At 42.4% G+C, this 27,085-nt stretch overlaps 1 protein-coding gene across 8 annotated transcripts in view; it reads right to left on the bottom strand.

The window, feature by feature from the left end:
- The window catches only part of DLGAP1 (DLG associated protein 1), a 383,227-nt gene that overhangs the window by 202,198 nt on the left and 153,944 nt on the right, over nt 1-27,085 (bottom strand). For 3 of the 8 annotated variants that reach the window (XM_074352497.1, XM_074352494.1, XM_074352499.1), the window contains exon 1: nt 20,711-20,803. In XM_074352497.1, the coding sequence (XP_074208598.1) occupies nt 20,711-20,803 (93 nt within the window). Of the gene's footprint in view, nt 1-20,209; nt 20,374-20,710; nt 20,804-25,189; nt 26,216-27,085 lie in introns of those variants that run through there. The other 5 variants (XM_074352496.1, XM_074352492.1, XM_074352498.1 and 2 more) reach the window with 3 other exon arrangements.

Genomic DNA, 27,085 nt, shown 5'->3' with positions numbered 1-27,085 from the left:
AGCACGTGGGATGTTGACTTAAAATATCATAAGATTTATTAGATTCACAATTTAATTTTCCCGATGAAGACATTTTCCTTTTTAAAAGGAGGGCTCACCTAAAAACATTAAACTTAAGGTTTTGTGCTCAGGCAAATTACATCTTCAGGTACTCAAAGAGCTTTTGGTAGGACCCCAGGATGAAGGTGGGTGATTAAAAATTGTCAAAGTAAATGTGAGGGTGAAAGATGGAGATGGACAAGTCTTGAATCATCCAAAAGAGAACAGCTTGGTGGGCTGAGTTTACAAAGCAGCAGCATCCTGGAACAGGCTGTTAAAAGGAAGATCTCTGAGCACCGGAAGAAGCAGCTTGGGTTTATGAAGAAGCAGTATGCTAAGATGACTGTGTTTTATTTTTATTTTTGAAGATTTTAACTTGGTCGATAGGTAAACACATACCGCGAGCTTCCTTCTGCAAAGTCATCTTTATAGAAAGAAAACAGGAGGAAAATATTTCTAAACGTTACCAGGACTGATTTTCACAGGAACTGAATTTTCCCACTTCTCCTCCTGGAACCCATTCCAAACAACAAAAACAATAATACAACAAAATGAAGAGAAATATCCACAAGGAACATTTTCAGCAGAATCAGCAGAAAATCCACAAACTCCCAAGTCAGACCTAGGCTGGAAGCCAAGGAGAGAAGAGATGATAACGTGGTAGGTAAATGAGAGGTACGAACAGGACCCAGATGAAGCAGAGCTAAAAGCGCTGTCAAATGTACACTCCCCCGAAGTGAGGACCTCCATCCAAGAGGAGAGCGCTGTGGAAAAGGCTGGGACTAATGTAGGTGGTGGAGGGTGAGTGGGCAAATCTCACTGAGGGCCAGAAAAATTCTTTCTAAAAATGACTATATCGGGGGCTGGTGGTCAAGATGGCAGAGTAGAAGGAGCTGGAGCTCACCTCCTCTCACAAACACACCAAAATCACAACTAACTGCAGAACAACCATCGGTAGAACTGGAACCTGCCAGAAAAGATCTTCCCTAACTGAAGACAAAGAAGGAGTCACAAGGAGATGGGTAGGAGGGGCTGACTCACAATGTAATCAAACCACAATCAGAAAATGGACAGAAGACCTAAATAGACATTTATCCAAAGAAGTCAAACAGATGGCCAACAGAACATGAAAAGATGCTCAACATCACTAATTATTAGAGAAACACAAATTAAAACTTCAATAAGGTAGCACCTCACACTGGTCAGAATGGCCATCGTTAAAAAGCCTACAAATAACAAATGCTGGAGAGGCTGTGGAGGAAAAGGGACCTACCTACACTGTTGGTGGGAATGTAGCCACCATGTAGTGGAGGTTCCTTCAAAACCTTAAAATAAAGTTACCATATGATCCAGCAATTCCATTCCTGCTTATACATCTGGAGAAAAACTCTAATTTGAAAAGACGCATGCACCCCCATGTTGACAGCGGCATTATTTACAATAGCCAAGACACAGAAACAATGTAAAGTCCACTGACAGATGACTGGATATAGAAGTTGTGGTGTATATATATACACATATATTTATATTCACAATGGAATACTACTCAGCCATAAAAAAGAATAAAATAATGCCCTTTGCAGCAACATGGATAGACCTAGAGGTTATCATACTAAGTGAAGTAAGTCAGACAGAGGAAGACAAATACAATATATCACTTATATGTGGAATCTTAAAAAATGATAAAATGAACTTATTTACAAACCAGAAATAGACTCAGAGACATAGAAAACAAGCTATGGCTACCAAAGGGGAAAGGGGGAAGGTTAAATCAAGAGTTTGGGATTAACAGATACACACTACCATATACAAAACAGATAAACAGCAAGGACCACAGTATAGCACAGGGAACTATATTTGATATCTTGTAATAATTTATAATGGAAAAGAATCTGAAACAATTTGTACTGAATCACTCTGCTGTACACCTGAAGCTAACACAACATTGTAAATCAACTATACTTCAATAAAAAATTTTTTAAAAAGCTACCAAAAAAGGGCTGTATCATTTCTGTCCCCATGTGACAGGCATCCTATGAGGTCATCCATGAAGTAATTGAGGAAGAAAAGAACTCGGTTTGGTCTGAGAGTCAGAAGATGTGTGAGTACTTAGGTGCATCATACTATAAAGAAACAGTTTATAACTGTAGCAGTGGCGAAGGAAACCCTTGATTCATGAATGCATAGAAAATGACAGCCCACCATTCCTGCCACAGGAACCCTCTTCTTATTCTCTAGGGAAATGTGACTTACTCAGATAGGAGTAACATTAAAGGAGTATGCATGCAGGCACTACAGGGGATATGAAAAACAGCAGCCACAAATTTATTGTAAATAATGAAAATGCCCTGGAAAAATATGTTGCCACAAAGACGATTAAAAGCATCACCCAAATTCAAAATGGTAACTAATGAAGCAATTACAGCTATAAAGGCAGACCCTAGAGCAGAATTATAAGAACTCGAGGAAGAAGTAAGAAAAAAAGAAGGGTTGCTGGTGGGCAGCCGAAGGATATGAAATAGCCACTGAGAGAATTGAGGGAAAAGAGGGTAAATGAAGAAACAAAAAGACAAAAATGAAAATAGTAAAGAAATGGTGCTGAGATAAAAAAGACAAAGAAGGATTAGAGAAACAAGGCAATATGGCCAACACACGCAGAGCTGTCATTCCAAAGAGGAAAGTCAAAGCAATGGAACAGAATCCTTATCTTAAAATATAACTCAAGAAAATTTTTCTGAAATAAAAAAGTCTTAAGTCTGTTTAATGAAAAGGCACCCATTGTATCAGTGACAAGTTATCCAGAATGGTCAAAATAAAGAAATGTCTCAGAAGTTTTGAAAAGAATCCTTTTAGGCAGTAAGACAACAAGATAAAAAGAGGTCAACTTCAGACTTACACGCAGAGACATTAAACCTTAGTGCATAGCAGACCAGCACCTGGGATATCAAGCCAAGAAAGTGGGAGCCAAAGATTTTTCTATCTGGTTAAGCTCCCCTTCAAATGTAAAGACTCAAGTAAAAAGAGCTTTGGATATGCCAGAATTGGGGTAATATTCAAACTGGGGTGGGGGGAATACTAGGGGATAGGCTGGAGACAGACATGACTTCAACAGAAAAATGTCATCAAAGAACCACTGGCCAACACCCCCATGTTCACTGCAGCATTATTTACAACAGCCAATATGGAAGCAACCTAACTGTCCATCAATGGCTGAGTGGATAAAGTTAAGATGTGGCATACGTATGTGTGTGTGTGTGTGTGTGTGTGTGCGCGCACGTGTTATACACACCACACACACATAGTGGAATATTACTCAGCCATAAAAATAATGAAATATTGCCAGTTGTGACAACATGGGTGGGCCTTGTTGGCATTATGCTAAGTGAAATAAGTCAGACAGAAAGACAAATACTATAAGATCTCACTTACATGTGGAATCTAAAAAAAAGTCACCTCATAGATACAGAGAACAGATGGATGGTTGCTAGAAGCAGGGGATGGGGGTTGGGTGAAATGGGTGAAGGGGGTCAAAAGGTATAAACTTCCATTTATAAAATAAGTAACTCCTGGGGTGTAATGTACAGCATGGTGACATTAGCACAGTATTGTATACTTGAAAGCTGCCAAGAGTGTAGATCTTAAAAAGTTCTAATCACAAGAAAAAAAGATTTTTAACTGTGTATAGTGACAGATGTTAACTAGACTTGTGGTGGTGATCATTTTGCAATATATACAAATATCGAGTCATCATGCTATATGCCTGAAAGTAACATAATGTTCCATGCCAATTATACCTCAATAATAATAAACAAAGAGCTAGTAGCCAAAACCCATCTCAGTGCATTTTATGAGAGGTTTGTCATCTTTATGAATTTAAAAGGAATACCTTTATGATCCAATATTAGATGAACTTTCTGTAGCTATATAGATGTAGATACACTTTAAGAATTTTTCAGTTGCTAATTTGTTACACTTTTTTTTTAATCTTTAATGGCTGTTGAATATTACAAAATGTCTTTAATGTGCATATTGAGATAGTCATATGTGTCTAGTCTCTTAATGCTGTGAATTATGTGAATATTTTTTCTAATGCTAAGGCTTCCTATCATTACCAAAGAAATTCCATCGGGTCATGTTATTTTACATTATTGATAATTACTTAATTTTACTGGAATATTTATTAAGAATTTTTTCATCGGGTTCATGAGAGAAGTTGCATTGAACTTTTCCTTTCTCAACTGACGAATTGGGCATCTTTCCTTCTGTTCAGATCTCTGGAGGAATTTTTTATATGACAGGGATTACCTTTTTCTTGTAGTTTTCATGAAACTATTTGGGTCTGGTCTTTTTTTTTTCTGAGTAAATTTTAAATGAATGCATCAATTTCTTAAATTGTTATGGAGGTATTCAGGGTTCTTGTTTTCACTGACTTTTGAAGAATTTATTTTTCTAAGAAATTATCCACTGAAGTTTTCAATATATTGGTATAAAATCTATTTATTTTCTATTCTTATGATAGATTTAGCTGTTGTACATTTATTCATGTTCCTTTCTTCATTCCTAATAATGTTTCTATGACGCTTTCTTTTTCTCACTTTGGTAAGTTTGTTCGGAGGTTTCTTGACGTTACAGTATTTTCAAAGAACAGCAACAACACAAGAATCTTTACAGTGACTGCCTCTGGGTGACTCAGATTATCTTCTTTATTTTCTTATGTATTTAACAAAATTTCCCCATAAATGTATATTAAGTTTATGAACCTCCCCAATAGTGCCTGGAATAAAATGCTACACCTTTGCACAAAATAAAAAATGTGGACTGAATAGGAGATTTCATAACTGGTTGAACAGCTTTCCCTAGATGGTATATAAATAATTTCATGAAAAACCATGGAATGGTCTCTAGTGATATGCATAAGCCTTTCTTTTTGGCCCTATTTCTAAACATTTTATCACCAACTTTGATGGTGATGTATTAGACACATTATGAGATTTATACTATAATACATCTTGGGAAAATATTTAAAATACTGGATTTCAGATTTAGTGTTCCTCCAATTTTGACAGCAGAGCATTCTTTTTGGTAGTCCAAATGGCACTTTTAGGTGGGTGAATTAGAAACAAGCTGTCTGTTTCTTAAGATTCTACTGCCATTTGCTGGAAAATTTTGTTAATAAATAACCAACTAAGAGAACTGCTAATATAAATGGTGTTCCCTAGAATTAGAATGTGCCCAACCTGCCCAATAGGAAGGAGTGGCCCTGGGCTAGAAAGACATCATTGTATTTATAAGATAACATTTGATAAAGATTAGTATAATATTCCACATTATGTTAAACCATCTAAGTGCACCGTACAAAGTAAGAGAAAGATGACCATATGATTTCACGTGAATGTGTGGCTCACAGTTTTTGTCTGGGTGGGGGACAGGTTGGCATGGCTGCCATACAAGCCGGTCCACTGATGGAAATAGCGTGTTCATATCCAAAGGTTTTCAATGGACACTGTGAAGTTCGAATTCAACCAAAATACTGTTTACACAATCATACCCTAAATTAAGAGAGATGCTGCTTGTCTTGGAACCAAATACAGTTTGTCCACTGTCAGCTAAGAGGGCTTGACGTCCTGCTCTTGGAGAACTGCTGAAGGAGCCAGGTCTGGTGAAGATGGAACAGTGAAGACTCTGGGACAAACAATAGTCTTCATCCAACATTTGCAGGGCTGCCTTGTGGAGGAAAAATGTGACTTACTTCACATAGCTCTACAACCCAGTTAAAGAGAGGTGGGCCTGGATTCATGGTTGAGAAGTATCTTCTAAAAAGGGTGTCAAGAATGGAAGCTGTTTCTGGGGTGAAAATTCAGGGACTCTCTCTAGAGGTTGTTTGGTAACATGTGCATAAAACCTTAACATGTGGCAATCCCATTGGCCCAGTGAGCCCAGGAATTTCTACTGAGAAAGTAATCAGATGCTTCTTGAGGCATGCGTAACAGTGAACGATCCGGATATGTTACTGAGTAAATAAAGGAAAAGAAAAGAAATGTGGAATAAAAAACAAACAAAGCAGAACGGGGGCAAAAAGAACTAGGGAAAGAGAATGAACTCAGTGGAACAGAAACTACTATTATAAGTACAGAGGTGGAAAGGAGCATGAGCTATTATTAGAAAGTCACCAGTCAAAATAGGCTTGAATGCAGGCCACTGAGGCAGCGGCCCAGTTTTTTTGTTAATTAGATGAGAGAATTGTGATTGCTAAAATAAAACTCAGATTGAGGATCTCTAGTGAAGTGAGGTCAACAAAAATAGCTAATAGATGAGAAATGCGTTGTCTGCAAGTGAAGAAACCTATTACTGATGGGTGTTAGATGGGTTGTAATGTAGAGAAAAGAAACAGATGCGTGTACGGATTATTATACACCGTAAGGCTACGTCAGTAGAGGGCTTCAGGACGCAGTCTGCCAAGGGGACGCTGGCTTGGGGAGCGTGCACCCCACGCTAGGCAGCGGGCCCGATGCTTGTGGTTGTCTCCATCTGACACTAACCAAAAGGGCAAACAAGCATCTGCAGAATAGTTATTCAAAATTAGAATATTTAAATTATTTGAAGATACTAAGATTTGCTTATACTTCTTCTTTTTTTGAATGGAAGAAGAGTGCAGAATATTTGGGAATACTAACCAGAAAAACTTTTCCACATTTTATTGAAAAAGACATTTATGACCATTATTCCTAATGGTGAAAAATGGAAAAAATTTCGAATGCCAGATAATCGAGAAATGAGTATTCTCACCATGGTGTATTAGCACACTTGAATAGCCACACATATTTTCATTAAAATGATAGACATTAAAAATAATAAGCATTGATTAAAATGATAATCATATATATGCGTACAGAATGATTGCTCCATTATTTTATGAAACTACCAGCAAATTCAATAGTTCCTTCCTAACTGCCAGATTCATGGATAGACTTTGCTTTTTCATTCCATGTCTAACCTGACCCCTCTTTGGTAGTTGACCTCACTGAACGTTTCCTATTTCTTGAAGTCCTCTTCTTCCGTTGTTTCCATGCTGTTTTGATTTCCTTTCCGTCCTTCTGTCTTTCTGGCTCTTTAGCAATGTTTTCTTTTGCTTCCTGTCTGTGCTTTAACATCTTACAGCCCAGGAAGCCAGTCTGTGCTGCGTCATCTTCTAACTTACACACACCCCAATGTGATCTCACTCACGCTCAGACTTTCTTCTACCTTCTATGTGATAACTCCCAGCTGACCTGTCTCCAGCCCTAACATCTTCCTGAAATCCAGAATCAAAAAGTCAGTTGCCTTCCCTTCCCTCACCTGAGGATTTTTGACCAACCTGGCACCTTAAAGATATGGTAGAAAGATACCTTTTCTTCTCTCCATCTTTACTGTTTCTAGCCTCATCAAAAACCACAATCATCTCTTTTCTGAAATATTGTAAAACCTTCCAAGATAGTATTCAAATAAATGAATGCTCGCCGACGGGACATCTTCAACTGAATAGTCTATAGGCACATCAGAATACGTCTAGAACTAAACCATCTTCTCCATCCAAACTTATTTTTTCTCCCACATTACCTGTCTCATGTCATAGTACTGACATGCCCCCGATTTTTCAAACTATAAATTGGCCATCATTTCTACTCCTCTCTTTCCTGATAACTTAGTCATTTCATCTCCAAGCCTAGGCAATCTAACATATTTTAATCATGTTTTTTCCTTTTTAAAAATTCCTACCATCGGCATCCTTCCCTCCTTACACTGTAGTGAGAGATTCTTGAGGTCAGGAGCTGTGTTTTTCAACGTTGTATTCCCAGTCTTTAATAGAGTGTCTGACATGTAGTTAATGCACACAAGTGTTTGAATTTAAAATGATATTATGTACAACAAAAGGCAAAAATATATACAATAGATTAATTGCAAATGTGTAAAATGTATGTACTTAGATTTATAGATATTGGGAGGATATCTTTAAGTGATATAAAGAATGGGCATTTTAGTGTAAAGTTAAATGAATAAAAAACGAGCATCAAGTATATAATTAATAGGCAATAGTTTTAAATAGTTTAAAATGGCTTAAAATATAGGCTAACATAGTTTAAATGGTTGAGTAGTTTAAAATAATCTAACAAACACAGAAATTAGTCCAATTGCACATGAATGAAGTAGCCAGGGACCACTGCATGTATCTTTTTTAGCTGATGTGTGCTGGATGGATGATTTCACACACTCTTCATCCAAAGTTAAAAAAAAATGATTAGGTTTAAAAAATATATCACATATTGGGCGGTAGATTCTGTGGTAGGTAGAGTAATGGCTCCCCAAAGATGACCACGCGTTAATCCACAGAACCTGTGAATATGTTAGCTTACACGGCAAAAAGAGACTTTGCAGATGTGATGAAGTTAATGATTTTGAGATGCGGAGATTATCCTGGACTATCCAGATAAGCTCAGGGGAATCACAGGGGTCTTTGTAAGTGAAAGAGGGAGGCAGGAAAGTCAGAGAAGAAGACGTGACCATAGAAACTGAGTGATGTGACTGCTGGCTTTGAAGATGAAAGAAGGAGCCAGAGTCAGGGGATGCAGGCAGCCTCTAGAAGCTGGGAAACTGGCAAGGAAATAGGTTCTCCCTTAAATCCCCCAGAAGGAGCACAGCCCTGCTGAGGTTATGATTTTAGCTCAGTGAGAACCGTTTCAGACTTCTGAGCCCCACAACTGTAAGGTAATAAATGTGTGTTTTAAGCCACTAGATTTGGGGCAACTTGTTACAGCAGCAACAGGAAACTAGTACAGATGCTGTAGGGTTTCATTTCATCAAAGCCTAGTGAAATTGTGTTCTCTAACAGTAACTTGTGCAGCGTCTCTTAAATCTGCTCCCTTGTTTCAGTTCACGTTGCTACCACCATGTTTTGAGTCTTAATAATAATAAGAGCGTTTACGGAGGCATTATGTGATGTCCCTGTCCAAGCAGTGTTCCACAGCTTTTACATGACAGCCGCCCAGTCAGTCCTCTCAGGACCCCTACGTGGTAGGGATTGTTACTATCTCCATAGTAAAAAGGAGGAGACCAAAGCAGAGGGAGGTTAAATAACTCACCAAGTTGCCTAATCAGTAGAACACAGGGTTTGAACACAGCTGTCTGGCTCCAAAGCTGCACTTGCTCTTTCTAGACCTAACTTCATGGCCATGGAACAGCATGGCTATCAATGAAGGGTCCTCCTCACCAATTTACTGTGGATGTACTGCGTGGCCGGCTCCTGGAGGGTCAGGGACAAAATGCAGAGTGGGAGCAGAGTAGGGCTCCCGGAGAGGACAGCACTGGTGTGGATGGGAACAGCAAGGAACCACCGGGCACCATGCCCCCAGCCGGATGCCCCCCGTGCACGGCAAGGACTGACAATGGTGGTTGAGAATCTGGGCAAAATCCCAGGTTAGTCCTTGTGCTTCTAGTGAAAAGTTGATTTTGCTTCTTGAACACTAGGTATTTTATAGAATTCCGTCTTCAAAATAACTCTGCAAGGTATTTTTGTAAAGGAAGGACTAGAAGGTAAGGGAGGTGACATGGTTCATTTAATGCCATGTGGTGAGGACGTAGAGGAGCAGGCATTCACACCAGCAGCCCTGCCTGTCACCTGGGTTCACAGGAAAGTACCAGTTGGTTCTGACATCCTCAAGAGCTAGGCCATCACAACAGGGCGTCTCCTTCTCAGGGCAAAGCCTAAATCTAGTGGAACTCAGTATATTCAAGTAAACAAGAGACAGCTGCAACCACGTGGTCCGACAGAGCTTTCTGCGATGACGGGCATGCTTTACGTGCTGTCCAGCGTGAACACCAGCCACCCGCGACCACTGAGCGCTAGAAGTGTGGCTGCTATGACTGAGGGGCTGAATTTTTAATGTCATTTCACTTTAATTAATGTAAATTTAAATAGCCACACGTGGCTGGTGGCTGCCATATTGGACAGCACGGAACTAGACTATTGTACTTAAAAGGAGCCCTAGGGGCCACCTGCCCTCATTTCCCCAAATAGGGAAATTTCCTTTGCTCCGTCCCTGACGTGTTCATCCAGCCTCTCGTGACACATTTTTAATAACAAGAAGCTCTTCGCCTTAACTTGGGATCTGATGCCTTTGTTAGGAAAAATCTTCCTGATCGAACAGGTACATCCCCAGGCATAGGATCTGGGGATACAGTTGGGTTTTGTGTAATAGACCCATTTGTTATTCCCTGGGGTTATTCCCCAATTTGCTCTCCCTCTGCTCTTCTCGTGCCTGTGAAATTTTAGGTCTCCCGGGGGACCCCAGCTGCTTCTCAGTTCTCTGGGTGCCCAGTGTGGTGCTGCCATCGCAGAACCCAGGCGACCCCATCCTGCCCGCCCGCTGCTGAGCTGAGCACAGGGTGCTGCGTGAACGCGGGGATGGTCTCCCTCCAGCAGTTCTTGCCGGCGGCCCAGATTTCTTCTCCAGGGCCTGGGCAGCCCTGCTGCCTCTGGGGGCAGAGCCTGGTGGTGGGGCTCAGCCTGGTTGTCGTCTGATGCCTCCCGTGCCCTTCTGGGGAGTCTGCTCCCACTCTCATCCTCACACCATTGCTTGTCCCTAGAGATGCAGCCCAGAGAGTTAAACTGCTCGGGCTGGGCTTCCAGGCTACACCATCTCCGCCATCTTTGGGAAACTCAAGTATTTTAGAAAAAATATTCCTTCTCATCCTGTCAACTAGAGACTCAGTCCTGCCCTCCATTTACTTATTCTCATCATTGGGGTGGTTGCCTAGCCCGTCTGCTCTCTTCCTTTCCCTAGACTGGTCTTTCCCTTTCCCAACGAGGAGTCGCTCTCCCAGAGTCCCGTCTGGGTCAGACAGGTGCTAAATGAGTCTTGGTTGAATGAAAGACTTGTTGAGAATGGCTGTCCTTGTACACCTTTAACAGGAGTTTTCATTACACACTCACGATCTAAATTAATGGAAAGGGACTACATATTATGACAGTTGGACGGATTCTTCTCTGGTTGAACCTAAGAAATACCGCGCTACATTCTGTTCATCCATTAATCTAATAGAAGGTTCAAAAACACCAACGAGGCTAACTTGACATAGCTTAATTTTACTGAATTCTTTCATTCCTTAGTTACTGTCAAGTCTCTGTTAAGTGCATGATTAACATTTCATTCTTCTGCACGGGGGTCTTTTATGAAATGTTGAACCAAGAGAAAGTGGAGGCTGGGGAACATGTTAAGATTGTGTCCGTTACTTTAAAGGAACTTCATCTGGACTTAAAGAGAGAGGGGAGGGCATTCAGTAAGGGCTTGCCGGGACCCTGAGTTATGTGCGATGAGATACATGGACATGAGGAAAAATCCACAATGAGCCGAGAAGCAAGATACTAAAGACTGTGTGACTCCCAGGTTCATAACTGAGCATCTTACCTCTCATCCTAATGGATTTCAAAAGCCTGTCCATTCTGTACTATTATCTATTACAGGGATTTGCTTTAAACCCTGCTAGTACTCCCTAACAGCACGATTTTTTTTGATACATGCAGTCTCGTCCAACCTGACGGACGTGAGTGCTCTGCGCTGGGCATTGTATTGCTCACTCAGTTCAGTTATATAGGTGATTAAGAAGCCTTCTAGAGGTAGACCTTCAGGGAAACGGATCTTTTCCTTCAGACCTGTAGTAATTGAACAAATAGTAAAATTCGTGACCTTCCCAAATATTTAGTTTAACAATTTGGGATATGTGGAACTCATGCACTGAGCAGAATTCTAGCTCACAATATGCCTGAGAAATAAGGATCTGGTCTCCCCAAAGGACAAAAATACCAAGTCACGCTGACTTATAGAGAAATTGGGTCTGGGGATTCCTAGTTTACTTCCTCATCATTTCAGTAAAATTATTTCTTATAGAAGAAAACATCCCCAAATTAATCCAAGCAAAGGAAAGCAAATGGACAGACAGTCCCTATTTGGACGTAACCTTATAGTGTTTTAACAATGTCATAACTACCATCAGGTCGGCAGTCTAAAAGGATAAATAGTATCCTAAAAAACATAAGCACAACAGCCTTGAGTAATGGTTCCTGCATAGGGTGACATGCGATTTTCCAGTTACAGGAAATAACGTCGTTCTAGTCCAGTTTAACATCACATGTCTGAATTTGCAAATGAATTTCATGTTACTTGCTTTCTAACATGGCCACTTTCCAAACCAGACTTATTAACTTTACACCTAATCATAGAGGTAGAATCTGTTTTTTTAATCACAGTTAATCATTAAAAAAAAAAACTGTCATTAAAATAAATTCTCATCCAGAAACAGCCCTTCAGGAAAAGATCAAAGGAAACATTTCCCAAGCAGAGGCAGCCTGCTCTGGTGGGGAGTGAACAGAGTCTGGAATCATGCAGATCGGCGTTTAACTCTCTGTTCCGTCATTTACCAGCTTGAGCAAATTAACTACCTTCATTCTGTGTAAAATGAGGTGTGGACAGCTGCCCCAGTGACTTCTAGAAATAAGACAATATATGTGAAGCATAGACCTGTCGAACTTTCTCAGTAAGTTACAGCCCTTCTTGTCTCCCTTTTCCCCCTCCTTCTTCTCCTTCATCGTGGTCTTATTATCATTGGCATCATCATGATGGCGTGGAAGCGCATCTAGCATGTGCTGAGAATGTGTTAGTGCCCCATGTGGGCAGAGCGCCAGCCTGGGAATTAAAGGGCCTGCCTGTTCCTAGAAAAGTCAGCCCCTCTCCCTGGGTCACAGCTGAGGAAAAGCAATGAAGGTGATGTAAGACGGTGTCTGTTCAAGCCGAGAAGTTCTTTTATAGGATGAGCCGATCAGGAACTCTTGGTGCCTGTGATCAATTGTCATTTTCATGAAAGGGCTGCTGGACTGCAGCCTGGGAGGGCTGCCAGTTCAATTTACCAAGCCTGGGACAGTTACTTGACCTTTGTTGGACTTTATCAGGGTTTTCTCATTTATCTGATTTTATCAAGAGTCAGTTTATCAAGAGTGGATACAGATTCCCCTCCTCCACCCCATCCTCATCCTTGCCGTCTCTGTGCACCGTCCTCACCCCACCATCAAACTCCTTAGCTTAGATCTGCTTAATGGGAAAGGAACGGGCAAAGGTTTCAAACTGTGCTTCCAGAGCCCCCCCTTTAGGGAGACTTGGATGCTGGGCAGTGATGAGAGGGAAGGTGGTTTGGGTTTGAATTCTCCTGTGCTTGCTTCCATGTGAGTGTTACAGCCACTCCTTGTCCCTATCCAGGGACACTGGGGGCCCTCATATAAAAGGATATGGTGTTTGCATATAGCTAACACACATCTTCATGTACTTCACATCAGCTCTAGATTACTAATAATACCTAATGCAATGTAAACGCTCTGTAAGTAGTTGCAAATACAATGGAGATGCTGTGTCAATAGTTGCTGGCACACAGCAAATTCAAGTTTCCTCTTTAGAACTTTCTGAAATTTATTTATTTATTTATTTTCTGATATTTTCCACTTGCAGACCCCGTGGATATGGAGGGAGGACCGTTCCATGTTTAATATATTCTGCTTTGTATGAACAGGGAATTCCATGGTTTAAAGAGGTCAGAAGGTCTAACTGTCCTTTGAAGTTCTTTCCCATACTCGGACTGACGGTGCCTGTTCAGTCCGTAGAGAGGAAAGCCTTAACGAGATGCGCTTTCTAGAAACCTTAGCCGTAGACTAAGCCACAACAAAATGAGTCCCAGTGCCTAGAGTGCAAAAAGCAGGGGGTGGGGCCAGTGGCCGAATTCCTTGAGTATACAGAACCCCAGGATAAATGGGTGCCTCTGCTCCGTGACCGAGGGACGCTGACAGGCGGGCTAAGAGGAACTGGGGCGGGGGGGGGTGGCATCTACTGCTCTCTGCGGCCGGGGAGCCACGGGCACGCTGGTCTCTCCAGGCCGCTGTCTCCTCATCTGTAAGCACAGTTTTGGGAGAGTTTCCCATTCCAAGTTATGTAATGAAATAGCTAACCCTAATTCCATTCGCTTAGTAGGGTGCAGGGGGAGGGGGGTGAACACGGGAGGGAGTGTAGTTAATGTTATGTGTCTGAGGAAACGGAAAAAACTGTATTTACAGATGACGTGACTATACATACATATATACGTACATCTCAACAAATCCACCAGAACTGGCCAACGAATTAGCAAAGCTGCAGAGCACAAGACCAACACACAAAAATCAACTGCATCTCTACACGTCAACAACGAACAATCCAAAAAGAAAGTTAAGGGAAAAATTCAATTTACAGTAGCATATAAAAGAATAAAATACCCGGGAACAAACCCAACACAGGGGGCGAAAGACATGTTCATTGAAAACGTCACGTGTCTGCGTCCTAAGGGCCGTTTCACTGCCGTCAGGGGAGGCTGAGATTATGGCCTTGCCTTCCGGGAGCCTTCCGGGGAGTTCCGTGATGCCGCGCCGGGAGATGTGGGGGTGATGTGACGCGTGGCGTGGGAGACAGAGAGGAGACAGGCCAGGCAGTGAAACTCTCCATAAGCAAGGACAATTTGGAGGACAAATGAAGAAAGAGTTTCAAATTTCCTATGGTGGCATAGCTATAGGAATCGCTTTATCTACCCATCGAATCTAATAAATAACAGGTGATTCTGGGATTTAAAAAAAAGGCATTGTCCAAGTCAAAAATAAGCATTTTTTAAGAAGCATGAAAGCCCACAGGAGACATTTTTGATTGACTGTTCAGTTCATGAGATCACCTGGCATGAAACGAGATGCTTCTTTTTTGGGGCTGGGACTGTGTAAGTCAAGTATGGCAAAGCGACCTACACGACGATTTCCAGCCTGTGGGTCTGATTTTTCATCAGCATCGCCACACAGCCCTCACGGAGAGTTCTTGTTCCTGGTGGATTTGCTTCACCTCCTTTGTGAAAGCCTGAGAGAGAAGGCAGCAAGGGGGAAAACCACCTATTTATAGGCGCTTTTGACTAAAAGTGTCTGCGCAGCAGGCCGTGGAACACTTCCAAGAGGCGGGAGCACAGGAAACGATCTAAAACCAGGGAGAAGGCTGGAGGAGTGTGACGGGGGGTGACTTGACGTGGGACTCGTTTTCAGAAAGTTCATGTTTCATTTGCAAACAAATGACAGTTACTTTCACTGACACCCCCTGAGTTACCGAGAAACCAGCTAAACTTCTGCTAGTTAGGAGAGGAGGAGAAGGAAAAAGATGAATTCTCCAAGGATTACAAGTGGCTGGGGGCCTTTCAGGGACTTTAGGAGAGCGGCTTTCTCTGTACCTACTTACTGCTGGGGGCCGGCGCTCAGACTGACGCCGGTAGCGCAGCCTGGGCGAGCAGCTGGCCTGTGATGGAGCTGGCTTCCTAGGGCCGAGAGGAGTGATCAGGGACTTCGGTCATGAGCTAAAAAGAGTGATGGACAAGGGCCTGTTGTCCTCTTCCAGCCGTGGCGGGACTCCCACCCACTGAAGCTGTGCTGGTGGAAACACCCCTCAGAGAGCCCAGATGAAGCAGGACCAGGGGTGAGTGGGCCAGGTCCCCTTGCAGACAAGCTCTGCACCTGCCGCTGCTGATTAAACCTGCCCTGTGGGCTCACCAGAGCTGCCTGGAATAAGGCGGCAGGGTCTCGACAGACTTATGAAAAGAAAAGTAGGTTTTGTCTAAACAAAAGCCCGAGGAGGCTGGACGCGTTGCATTCCATCAGCACATACCGAGTCCTGGAGAAACCTGACCCACTGAGGCCGAGCTTTCAAAAGACTGACCCTTTGTGATCTTTCCATCTGCAAACAAAAGCTTTATGTGGTTAGTTGGCACATGGGGCGAGGAAGCCTGAAATCTGCGTTGTGATGAAGACCTGCTACCTGTCACGGGCAAGCTGTCCTTGGCCACGGAATCAGATATGGTCAGGCTAACCTTGGCTTAATGAAAGTTAGATCAAGCAAAATACAAAGGAAGAAGTGATCTATGAAACACTTGAAGAAACGGTGAAGCCTGACATCTGAGGATTTGTAAAGTCAAAACATTTCATACTACTTTTTTCATTTATTTCCCACATTTGAAGTGAAATATTTTTCTAAGACCTCAGCAAACCTAAGAGTTACATCATTATCCTTATTTTGCAGATAGAAACGGAAGTACTACGTAGAGAGAGCGCCAGGCTGTGTGGGGAAGTCAGTGGTGACAGGCAAGCCAATGTTGTCATCCGTTAGACTCTACTGCCCCCTTCAGTGAATACAGTGACAAATGTAGTCTGACACTTCCCCAGCAGTGGGCTAGAGTGTGCTTCTTAGATTATCTCTGTACTGGAATCATCCCACATCTACAGAATCAGCATCTCTTGGGTTGATGCCCAAATCCTCATTTGATAAACATTCTCAGGGTGGTTCTTGTGCACACAAACTTAAGGAACCGTTGCTCTAAATAGTCAACAATAGGTACATGACTTCCTCACAGTGAAACCACTGGGATGCAGCAGGGACTGACGGGGTAACAGGAGAAACATACCCATTTCTTTTTTTTTTTTTTAGAACTTAGAAATACTACCCTGCCGTTTGTAACCACAGAGTTACAGATTGCAGGTAATTTTTCAACAACAGCTGTCTTCCTCTCTTGTGAATCTTTTAAGCCACAGTCATGCTTCAAATCTAAGTTTCAGGTCAGTTCTTTGCCTCCTTGTGCCTTGACCCCCCTGCCTTAAAAGGATGGAGAAAGAAGGAATGAGCTAGTCTTTGAAAAGAGCCTTAAAGGTTTTCAAAGATGTTTAAGACATAACAGGGGAAAGAACAGGGCTGTGGCTGGACAGTGATTGTGCTAGTCTCAGCCTGCTGCTGACCATCAGGGTATCTCTTTAGGGTATCTCCCATTTTTAGAAAGAGTGGGATGGACTGAATAATCTCAAATAATCCTTCCATAAGGGGGTTACTAGGGGAGAAACAGGTAGGGAGGAGGATGCTATGTCCACTGTGCAGGGAGGAGTTTGTGAATGAGGAGGTATACTAGATGGCCTTCCACTGAGAAGGTTCTAGAATTCTAAAACTACCATTTTCCTGAAAAACAAAAAAACAAAAAACAAATCATGTACCTTAAAGTTTCAGAGCCCTGGAGAGTAGAATGAGTAAGGAGTGAGGCAATCCTGTGCATGTACGGTACACAGCGGTTAAAAAAGTAAGGGGGACAGAGGTCATTTCCTGTCATTGTTGTCAAATGTCCCTTCATATAAAAGGGACTTAGCTTCCACCGGGGGTGCAGGACACCCCTAACTGGCTTATACTAATGGTCTGAGATTTAATGTAATCACTGTAAAAGCAAGGGAATGAGTTTTCTACCGGGATCTATGAAAAACCTGTTTCCTCACTTCACGGTCATTCTCGTTTCATGGACTGGGTAAATGGTACATTTGACATAGGTCTTATGTCATGAGTCAGAGGTCAAAGAAAGCATATGTATAAATGCATATCTGAGAAGTGTGGGCACAGAAATGCCCTTGCAGACGTAGCATGAGTATGTGACCCATCCACAAGCACCCAGCGTCCAGAACCCTGCCGTCTGCTTCGTAGACAGATCTGTGATAGCAGGAGCCTGAATTCTGTAGGAAGTTTCCCAGTTCTGTGAGAACAGTGACTTAGACGCGCCAACTGATAGAGAGGAGTGACTTAAAGTACTTGAAAGAAAAGATCTGTCCATCCAGAAAACCCATTCTGTGAATGTAATTCGAAGTCTATTTTAGAAATGGAAACCAGGCAGGGCATATTGCTAAACTTCAAGAAATGGAAAAAAATCCACTTTTTTTTTTTTTAAAGATAGTCATGTATTTTCTTAAACTTAAAAGATCAGAGAGTCAGAAGAGGTCTCTCCTTGGTCATACGAGTGTCCCCAAGAAATAAAAGTGCTAAAAGTAGTGGAAGAGAAACCGGTCAGGGCCAACGCAGGAGTGAGGTGATGTGTATCCCCTTACCTTCTATTCCCTCCTTCACCTTTGTTAATTTTCTGACAGTAAGTAGCTCTTTATCTTTACCTTTTAGCTGCAAACAGGACTGAGTTAAAGGAGAATAAATCATTCACTGAAAAGAATGAAAGCACCCTCTTCCCGTGGTTTCAGTCTAAGAATTTATGAAAACACTTAAATATGCATTTACAGAAACAGAGTAAAAAAAGCACTTTCCCTGTGTCCTAATATGTCCCAAATGCCAGCTCCTAGGGATACAGCCTGAAGGTGCTGGATGAGCAAGATGGTTTTGAGCAGCAGATAAAGATCCCCTGATGTGAAGTTCCACATGCATGTTATTTTTATCCAACAGGAAGAGTTATGGGTTCAAAATTTCAAATGAGTAATAAAAATCATAGTATAGTCCTATAACTCCTCATGGGTTTCATTAATAGGAACCTGAGTTGACCTGTAAAGGCCAATTTTTATTTTTCTCTACCTAGCTATCCTGGCAAATGACAGAAAAAAATCTGACTGGTAAGAGGTACTGTAGTTTGAACCAGATGAAGTTTCTGATTTCAGCTGTTTTGAGCTATGAAGACAGAATTTCTCCATGATTCAACTTCATGTCAAGGAGCACGGTCAGATACTAAGAGAGGTTGTTGCCTCTGAACCTAAAACCCAAATGGTAAAAACCTAAGCTAATCACCAAGTCAAAGCCAGCTTGGCAATATTGCATATATATTTTTAGTGGCTCCTCTAAAACCTCAGACAAAACACCAGAGTGTTCTACCGTTCACAGCTCCCTGCGTCAGGTCGTGGAAAGCCGTGGTCCCAAGTGGACCGGAGATTATGGATGAATCTTCCTCCACAGCATGGGAAATGTTTACCCTGGGCTCCTGTATTTAATTTGCAACTAAGCAAACTGTCCTCGAAGGAGGATGGAGAAAGAGAAAATAAAGTCCACTGGCCACTAGGAAATCCAAAGCTGGTTTCCTCAGTCCTCTGTGCTAAGCAGTGCTGCACCTTCCATTAGGGGACTGGACTCTGTGGGGCCATAAAGCTTGTGCCGTGAAACCTCTGACTGTGGCTAACCAAGCACTTGCAGTGTTACTGAAACTGTCTTTAGAATAATGAAAATGCAGACCAAGAATAATAAAGTTATTTTAGCAACTTGCAGGAAGGATTTCCCATTTCTATTTGATCTTTCTTTTACCATCGCTGACTTTCTGGACCCCTGCTTTTCCAGTGTTTTGCCAGTTGTGTCCCCTGTCTCAGTGCTGGGATGTGAGCAGCAATGAAAACTCCAGAGAATCAGAGAGAGAATTACCAGAATCACCAATTCTACATTCAGAGTTAGGGTCAGTAACCTCATTTTTCTATCAGCAAAGAAGGACATCTCTACTGAGACCAGGGAAAAAGAGGCAGAAGATTGTACAAGCCAGATAGGAAACACATTCAAGAATCTTGACACTTTTTGCTGGATTATTAAGGCAGTTTAAATTGAGAATGTACAAAACCATCAATGTGGTTGATGGTTTTTTTTAAAAGACAGCAAGGAAACATCGCGGTAACCTAAGTCACTAGCAGAACTGCTCAGCACTGCCACACATTTCATATAAAGTCGTTTTTAAAAACTGGCTTAACATAATTTAAATTGTTCTAAAACAAGAGGAAGGAAAATCTCAGCCTGGGAAAGGAACACCCCACTGGGCAAAGACTGACATAATCTTGAATGGAATTTTGAAAAACAGTTATACCTGCATTGAAAAATAATCCTGGGTTCATGCAAATTATGAATAATTCTTCAGTGATCTTTGGTGGTGTCTTACTTAACCAACAGGAAAACAAAACCACAAGAAAATCCACAAAGAAACCCCAACCATCCAGAAATTCTGATTTTGCAAAGCAACAGTAAGCACTCAGGATTCTTGTCATGGAAAACAACAGATCACATTTCAATCACTAGACACACGACGTCCTCCTGTAACACTCAGCACCTTAGATCACCTGTCAGTTAAAGATGTTATGAAGCCCCTTGGAGACACAGATGTGTAGGTATCTGATGTCTCTACCTGTTTTCTTACCATCTGTACACAAATTAGTTTTTAGCTCTTTCAGTCATACTAGCCATTATTTAGAGAAGAAATAAAATAGCAAAACTACCCCCCCCCCAAAAAAAACCCCCACTTGAACCAACAACACATTATCACCAAATACAAAGTAATAAAAGAGTTGTTCCCAAACCTGGTCAGTCCTGCCATTTCTTGAAACTTGCACACACACTGAAGAAACCCACTCAGCCTTAAAAAGGTCGATCATTTTGCTCTCCTAAAATTTCATCTCTGAGTGCTTGCTTTCTCGGCTGCCTTGTGTGCGCTCGCCCTCCCTCCCTCTCTCTCTCTCTCTGTCTCTCTCTCTACTTCTACCGGAGAGCGTTTTCTTTCCTTTTTCCTGTTTCTGCTGCTGGATGAATGCAAAACACATGATTTCAAGAGGTTTTTTGTTGTTTGTTTTTTTTATGTTAACAGTTGGAAATCTAAAATCTTGCTCTTCCGAATGGCTTTCTATGCCAGTCACTCAACACACGACGTTTCCATAAAGAGGCACATACAGAAGCAAAAATCCTGCTTGCTTAAAGCAAAAACAAAACAACAACAAAAACTCTCTTTACTCCTCTGACCCCCTTTCTATTTTATTTACCTAACGGTTAGCACTTACCCTGAGATGTGCCATAAATGCTCTATTCCAAATGTACAGAAGCCAGCCACATCTCAGCTGAGAATTAAACAGTTTTAATGTCTTCAAATCCATGTCCCAGCTCCAAACCCTGATAGAGACAGTCACTGGCAGCCGTACAATAGTTCTAAACAGCAGACATCTGATTCTTGACATTTAAAAATAACAATATTGGGGGAAAAAAGGGAGTCTTTTTTAAATTAACTACAAACAGCTTGTGAGTGAGCACATAGCACCAACTGACTGTATTAACTGGAACTTGCAATGATTTCAGGCTACAGTATTTTACTTCTAAATCAATGTCAGAGGCCAAATACCCACAGACCTCTCTTTTCTATATGATCGTGGCAATGGCCTGAGCTAAATGATTTCTAAGTGATAATTCTAGAGAGAATCAGAACTGTGTTGGCATTTAGAACTCTATTATTGGTGAATATTAACTTATGTTCTGTCTTGAATCAAATTAGGGACATTTTGGTCATTCCATTGCTCACCTGAGATGGGTCACATTTCACATACATGCATTTTTAACTCCATGCACACAGGTGAGGGCAAGTGAATGCATACATTTGCTACAGAATAAAGCAAATATTAAAATGAATAAAATGCATTTATTTCTATTTCTGAAGCACATTATAGACTCAGACAAATCTGTGGTCAAGTCTTAGCTTTCCCACTTTCTATGCATGAGGTCTTGTGCAAATGGTTAAATCTTTTGTGCTTCAGTTTTGTCAGCCATAATATTGGAATAAATAGTAATGCTAATTTTACAAAGTTGTTTCAGGAAATAAATGGGATGCTCTGTGGTTTCTGGAGCATAATGGGTATATAATGTCGCTGCTTCCTCCTCTGTTTTATGTTTAGGAGGCGTAGGGACTGGGCACAGTAAATGGAGACATCCAGGCTGCGCGGGCAGACAAGTCAGCTTCGACCCGCTACATTGCCGTGTGTGAGCTGGGCGTCCTTGCGCAGGTGACTTAACCTCATTTACTAAATCTCAGTGTCTTCAACTGTAAACTACCTCACAGAGTTTTAGAGAGCAAATTAGATAACACTGGAAAAACGTCTACTTTAAGCATTTATTAAATGGGAGCTCTAGGGCTTACAACTCTTGAAAATGGCACTAATCAGTGCCCTGCATATGTGACTTAGGAGTTTAAAGATGTGGGCTGAGCTCACAGGCCTTCCAGACCAAGTGCCTTACTTTATAGTAGACGAAGGAGACCCAGAGAGCTGAAATGATGGTTCTAAGCCATTTCACTAGTCAGTGAGTGATCACCAACTTGTTGGTGGCAAATAGTGAATAAAACATAGACCTCTTATTTAAAGTTCAATGCCTTGTCCACTAAACTTTGTGATGTTGAAATCAAACACATTTGTACATCCAGTTTCAATATTAGTTGGTAATTGAAACAGTAACTGGGGAAAAAACCCTGTGTGTTCCTTAATTTGCCTCTAAGAATGAGCTTATAAATGAACTTATTTTATAGGGGGTGACAGGGGCTGGCTAACCCTATCTTCCTGAGAGGAGCTTCTACAGGACAGAGATTCTCTCTTCCCTATAAAGCAAGAAGAAAGCTGGAGAGGACGTCCAGTTCCCTGGAGTTTCCCACAGTCCTCCCTCCCCTTTTGAACGTCCAGCTCCTTCCCTTTCTTTATAGGAACTCTTCATCTCAGCACACTGATTGGGAAGAACACACTGCTCTACATTTAGTTTATTTATTAAACATACCATGTCCCCACATTGAAATATAGGTTTCTTTTTTCAGTTTGAAAGTCTTACACAGAATAGGAACTCAGTAAATGTCAATATTTGCTAAAGACGCTATGGCTTTGAGCTCAGTTTATATTTTAGGTGTTGAACTAGCTTGTTTTAGGGTTAAGTTATTGCTCAGTGAAGAATAGAAAACATTACATTTTCTCAATCTTTCAGTAATTCCGGGATTATAGATAAAGGTGCTTTGGCTATCAAGTCAGATTAGCTATTGCTCTGGGGAGAAAGTGAAGGAAATGGGATTAAGGAGGGTACTCATGTGACCAGTGTAATTAATGTTTTATTTCTCTAGTTGGGTGAGGTGTAAATGGGTGTTTGTATTTTTTCTTGATACTTTTCTGTAAGCCTCAAATATTTCATTTAAAACACTGGCTTAAAAGAAGGCAAATAATTTGAAAATAGAATTTCCAAATCTTTATGAGATCCAATAGTGCTACTATATTAAATCCATACTTAAATCTTCAAGTTTTCATTCTCATTTTATTGAAGAACTTTAGTAATAGTATGTTTACTTTAAAGACTTTTTCCCTCCTTGCTTACAATTCCATGCCCTTTATTCCACTGTTGTGTTGGGGTGTACTTGTAAGAGCTATTTGGCATCAGATAGACCTAAATCTAATTCCCAGTTCTACAACTTACTGGCCGCATGGCATTAAGTCACTTGATATTTTTAAGCCTGTTTCTTTTCTTATAAAAACTGTATGTTATTATCTCCAGCTCTCAGGATTATTATGAGAATTAAATGAAACAAAAATGTGAAAACGTTTGCTACAGTATCTGGTACACAGTAGATTTTCAGTTAGTATCACTTTCCTTCTTTCTTTCCTTATCCTAGCACTTTTCACCACTACTTGAGATTTTTACTTCAAAAAGATATAAAAAGGAAAGGAAAATGAATTTAAGGTAGGAAGAAAGTAGGCAATTATGTGTCATGAAAGCATTTCGTTACTAACAAAGGCTGGTCCTAGATCCATGTACAGTATCCTTCTTTAATCTGATGTTTCTTACCTAATCTCATCACTACTTATTAAAGTTCAAGTTTTTTTTAAATTAAATTTGTTTTTGCCACTAATCACAGAACCTTCATAGATAAAATGTATCCTCTTCTAGGTTCTTCTAAGTTCACACATCCTTTCTTCAAATCAGATATCTTATCAAAATACTCTATTCTCAGGTTCAGATGAGAATTCAGGTGATGAGATCTAGATGCTTAAAGAATTTATAAAGCTTTCAGCTGTAACCCTTATGATGGTCACTTCTGTAAGTTAAGAGGCTTGGGCTCTAGTCCTACCCCTGCCACGTACTAACTGTGTGACCCACTAGGCTTTTAGCTTTCTCTGAGTCTAGCTTCTCATATGCCAAACGAAGAGGGTGGCTTAGACGATTCCTTTAGCTCTGGCATTCTGTGAGTGGTTCTTGACGACTTATGCGTGAAACAGCCTTATAGTAAATTGAGCCATGCCACCTTCAGTAGGAAATATTGTGTTGTTTGTGAAAACTATCTGTGCATTGGTGGCCTGTTCTGAACTCTGGGGATGGGCTGTGGCACTATCCTTGCCCAGTGACTGTATTCGGCCTAGAATATTCTCTGGGCTTGGTGGAGGCATTTCCAAGAGAGTCGGGTTTGTCACAAGAAATCCAAAGAGAGCAACAAGATGAATGTTTTTGTGGAAGGCTTTTTTTTTCCCTTGCATTTATTCTTAAGAGTGGGAAATGATTATGTCATGATTGTATAGTCCAGTAAAACTTTTTTTTTTTTTTTAAGATGACAGTAGCGAGGGAGGGCAGAGAAAAAAGACACTTTTAAAAAGAAAAATGTGAGGGTTCCTCTTATGGAAGGTTATGTCTTGGGAAAAATGACAATACTAAAGGGAGGCGTAGAAAAGAAAAAGACTCTTCCCCTGATATTTTTATCCAGGTGAAATCTGGTTTAAGTGGATTAGAGGGCAGCAGGAAAAACAGGAGGCTGTAGAAGAGGAGGAGCGGCCTGCCTTGGGCCTTATGTGTGTGGGATTTGCATGCTGATACTAATTGTATTTTATTGTTCAGATGCTTCCCCTTTCCCTCCTCTTCCCTGTTGTCCTGGATCTCTGCAGCTGTGCTTGTCAGGTCCCCACACTGGCTCCATCTCCACCTCCTCAAGGCACAGGGCATCACCCTGACTCCCTGTGCTCTGGGAAGGGGGAGGTTGGGTGGGAGTGTGGTTAGTGTTGGTAGTGGTGTGAAAAGTGCAATGGTGAAGATGTAGATCAACTTTCCCAAACTAATAGCTTCAGGCAGAATTAAATTAAAACAAAAAAACTGAGTAGATTTAATTAAACTCTTTCCAAAATTCCAAAGATCATCACTGACTTTTGTAAAAAGGTGGATTTATTTAAAAATACTCTGTATACTCCCCTTTTCTCTCCTCCCTGTCCCACGATACCTCAGACAAAAGAGGAACACAAAACATTAATAACTCCTTGCCTTTATTTAGGCGTGCTTTTATATCTAGTATCTCAGTATAACTGGATGAGGTTGCTAGCAGGCTTGTTTCCTGATATGAGCCCTCAGCCTCAGAAATGCTAAGTAATTCTTTCAGGTTCATACAGACAATTTATAGTAAGAGCCAAGACTAGGACCAGGAGAAAATACCACACAATCAGCAGGTAGACTTTTAAGCATTCATCCCTCAACATAAATGGTACCTGAAGGTACTGGCAGGAACGTTCTTGTTGACATGACTCTGACTTCATGGCCTGGTCCATGTTCACCGAGGCTTTCTGGTAAACCTCGCGGGCTCGGCTCACGGTCAGCGTGGAGGACCAGGCGCTCTTCTTTAGCAGCGGTGCATCCAGGGTGACGGGCAGGTTGGCGCAGGTGGAGCACTTGACGTCGTTGTTACTCCGAGAGGCCTTCACCGCCTGCTCGCTGATGGTGTTGTAGGCCTCCATGAAGTACTGCGAGGCCGAGCGGTCGGGGCACCGGCCCATGGTCATCACGCCGGAAGGGGCGTGGTAGATGCACATGTCGCCGTCGAGGTTGTCGTCGGAGCTCCACCAGCCCGGGGACGCGTTGGCGCGGGGCTTGGGCTCAGCGCGCCGCTCCTTGCTCTTGCTGCGCTTGCCGTACCTCACGGCCTGCGTCTCGTCGGGGCTCGCCTTGCCCCCGTTCACGCTGCCCTTGGACGGCCCCTCCAGGGAGTGCGATTTGGTGAAGAGTTTCTGGACCGAGTGGACCAGGTGGCGGATGCGGCCGGGGCTGTCGCTGCGGTGCTCCACGGCTGTGCGCTTGTACTGCAACGTGTGGTAGCCATCCCGGTTGAGAGGCAGCTGCCTCTCAAACTGGTCCAGGAGGTTGGCGGGGATGCGGTTGGCCTTGGTGGCCAGGTTGCGGGGCACCAGGGCGCCCTCGTCCTTGAGCTCTTGCTGCGAGGTGTAGTGCCGGCGCGGGAAGGTGCTGCTGGCCAGCGGGTCGCTGAAGGGGCCCACACACTCGGCCTGGAAGGAGGTGCGCTGAGTGTAGTAGGGGTGGTCGGCCGGGTGGGGCTCCACCGGGCTCAGCAGGTATGGCTTGCGGTCTGCGTGGTGCGACAGCGAGTCACAGGCGGAATCGCAGGTGACTCCGTGGTGATGGCTGCGGCTGCTGGATAACCCTTTCATCGCTGATGGGGCACAACCGCGGGGGTCATGGACACCCCGTGGTTAGGTTCCAGACCCGTCTCCCGCAAGGACCTGGGGGAATGAAGGAGAGAGGGACCATGGTTAACGCTTCTCGTGGTGAATGGCTATTGCTCTTTCGCGTGTGCAGGGTGCTACTGAGTTCGTTTTCTGACAGAACTCATGACTTCTCCCTAAAAGCAGCTGTAATGCACTGTTGGAAGAGCCCTTTTACCTCTGTAGGGTGGGAAATCCCACTCCAATCATACAGGACAGACAGCAGGGGTGAAAGCTTCTAAACCCAGAAAAAAAACTATAAAAATGCTAAACTGTTCAAAAATGATTAGGAAGAAAAACTCCCTTCCCCTGCAGGATTCCAGTAACTGGCTGTGCCTTTCCCTTGCTGCTCTGGTTTTATTCTTAACTGTATGTTAATCCTCAAGCTAGCTGGCCAGAAGGGCTCAGTTTCCCTGGGAAGCTTTTGCTGCTCCCCGCTGCAGAGAGAACTGGTCCCCCCTGTGCTTTGCAGGGCGTCTGCCGCACACGCCCTGGCTGCTCTGGAATGCTTGAGCACCCTGCGGGCCAGCTCGCCGCTTCGTCCTCTTTGCCTCTCCCTACATTGCGCCAGGCTGGCCGTGTAGACACAGAGTGAACAGTCCATAAATGTGAGTGGAAAACGTGAATAAAAGAGGCTTCTGGCACTTACAACTTTTGGATCTGCCTTTGTACCTTCTTTCGCATACTCTGCCTCTAGAAATCTGTGGGAGCAATCACAGCAAAAAATCCCCCACCCCAGGTGGTAATTGGAGTTGGAAAAACTAATGATGTGGGAAATAGATCAGAGCTGTAGAGAAAACCCGCCCGTGTGTTTCTGTCACCAGAGAATCAAGAGTTTCCTCTCGACACACCGAGAGCTGATGAAGAAACCAATAGGCTTGAATTGGC

This window comes from Camelus bactrianus, chromosome 24 (assembly GCF_048773025.1).
Source record: "Camelus bactrianus isolate YW-2024 breed Bactrian camel chromosome 24, ASM4877302v1, whole genome shotgun sequence".
Taxonomy (NCBI): domain Eukaryota; kingdom Metazoa; phylum Chordata; class Mammalia; order Artiodactyla; family Camelidae; genus Camelus; species Camelus bactrianus.
The sequence above is the reverse complement of the archived record's forward strand: the minus strand, read 5'-3'. Positions and strand labels throughout refer to the sequence as shown.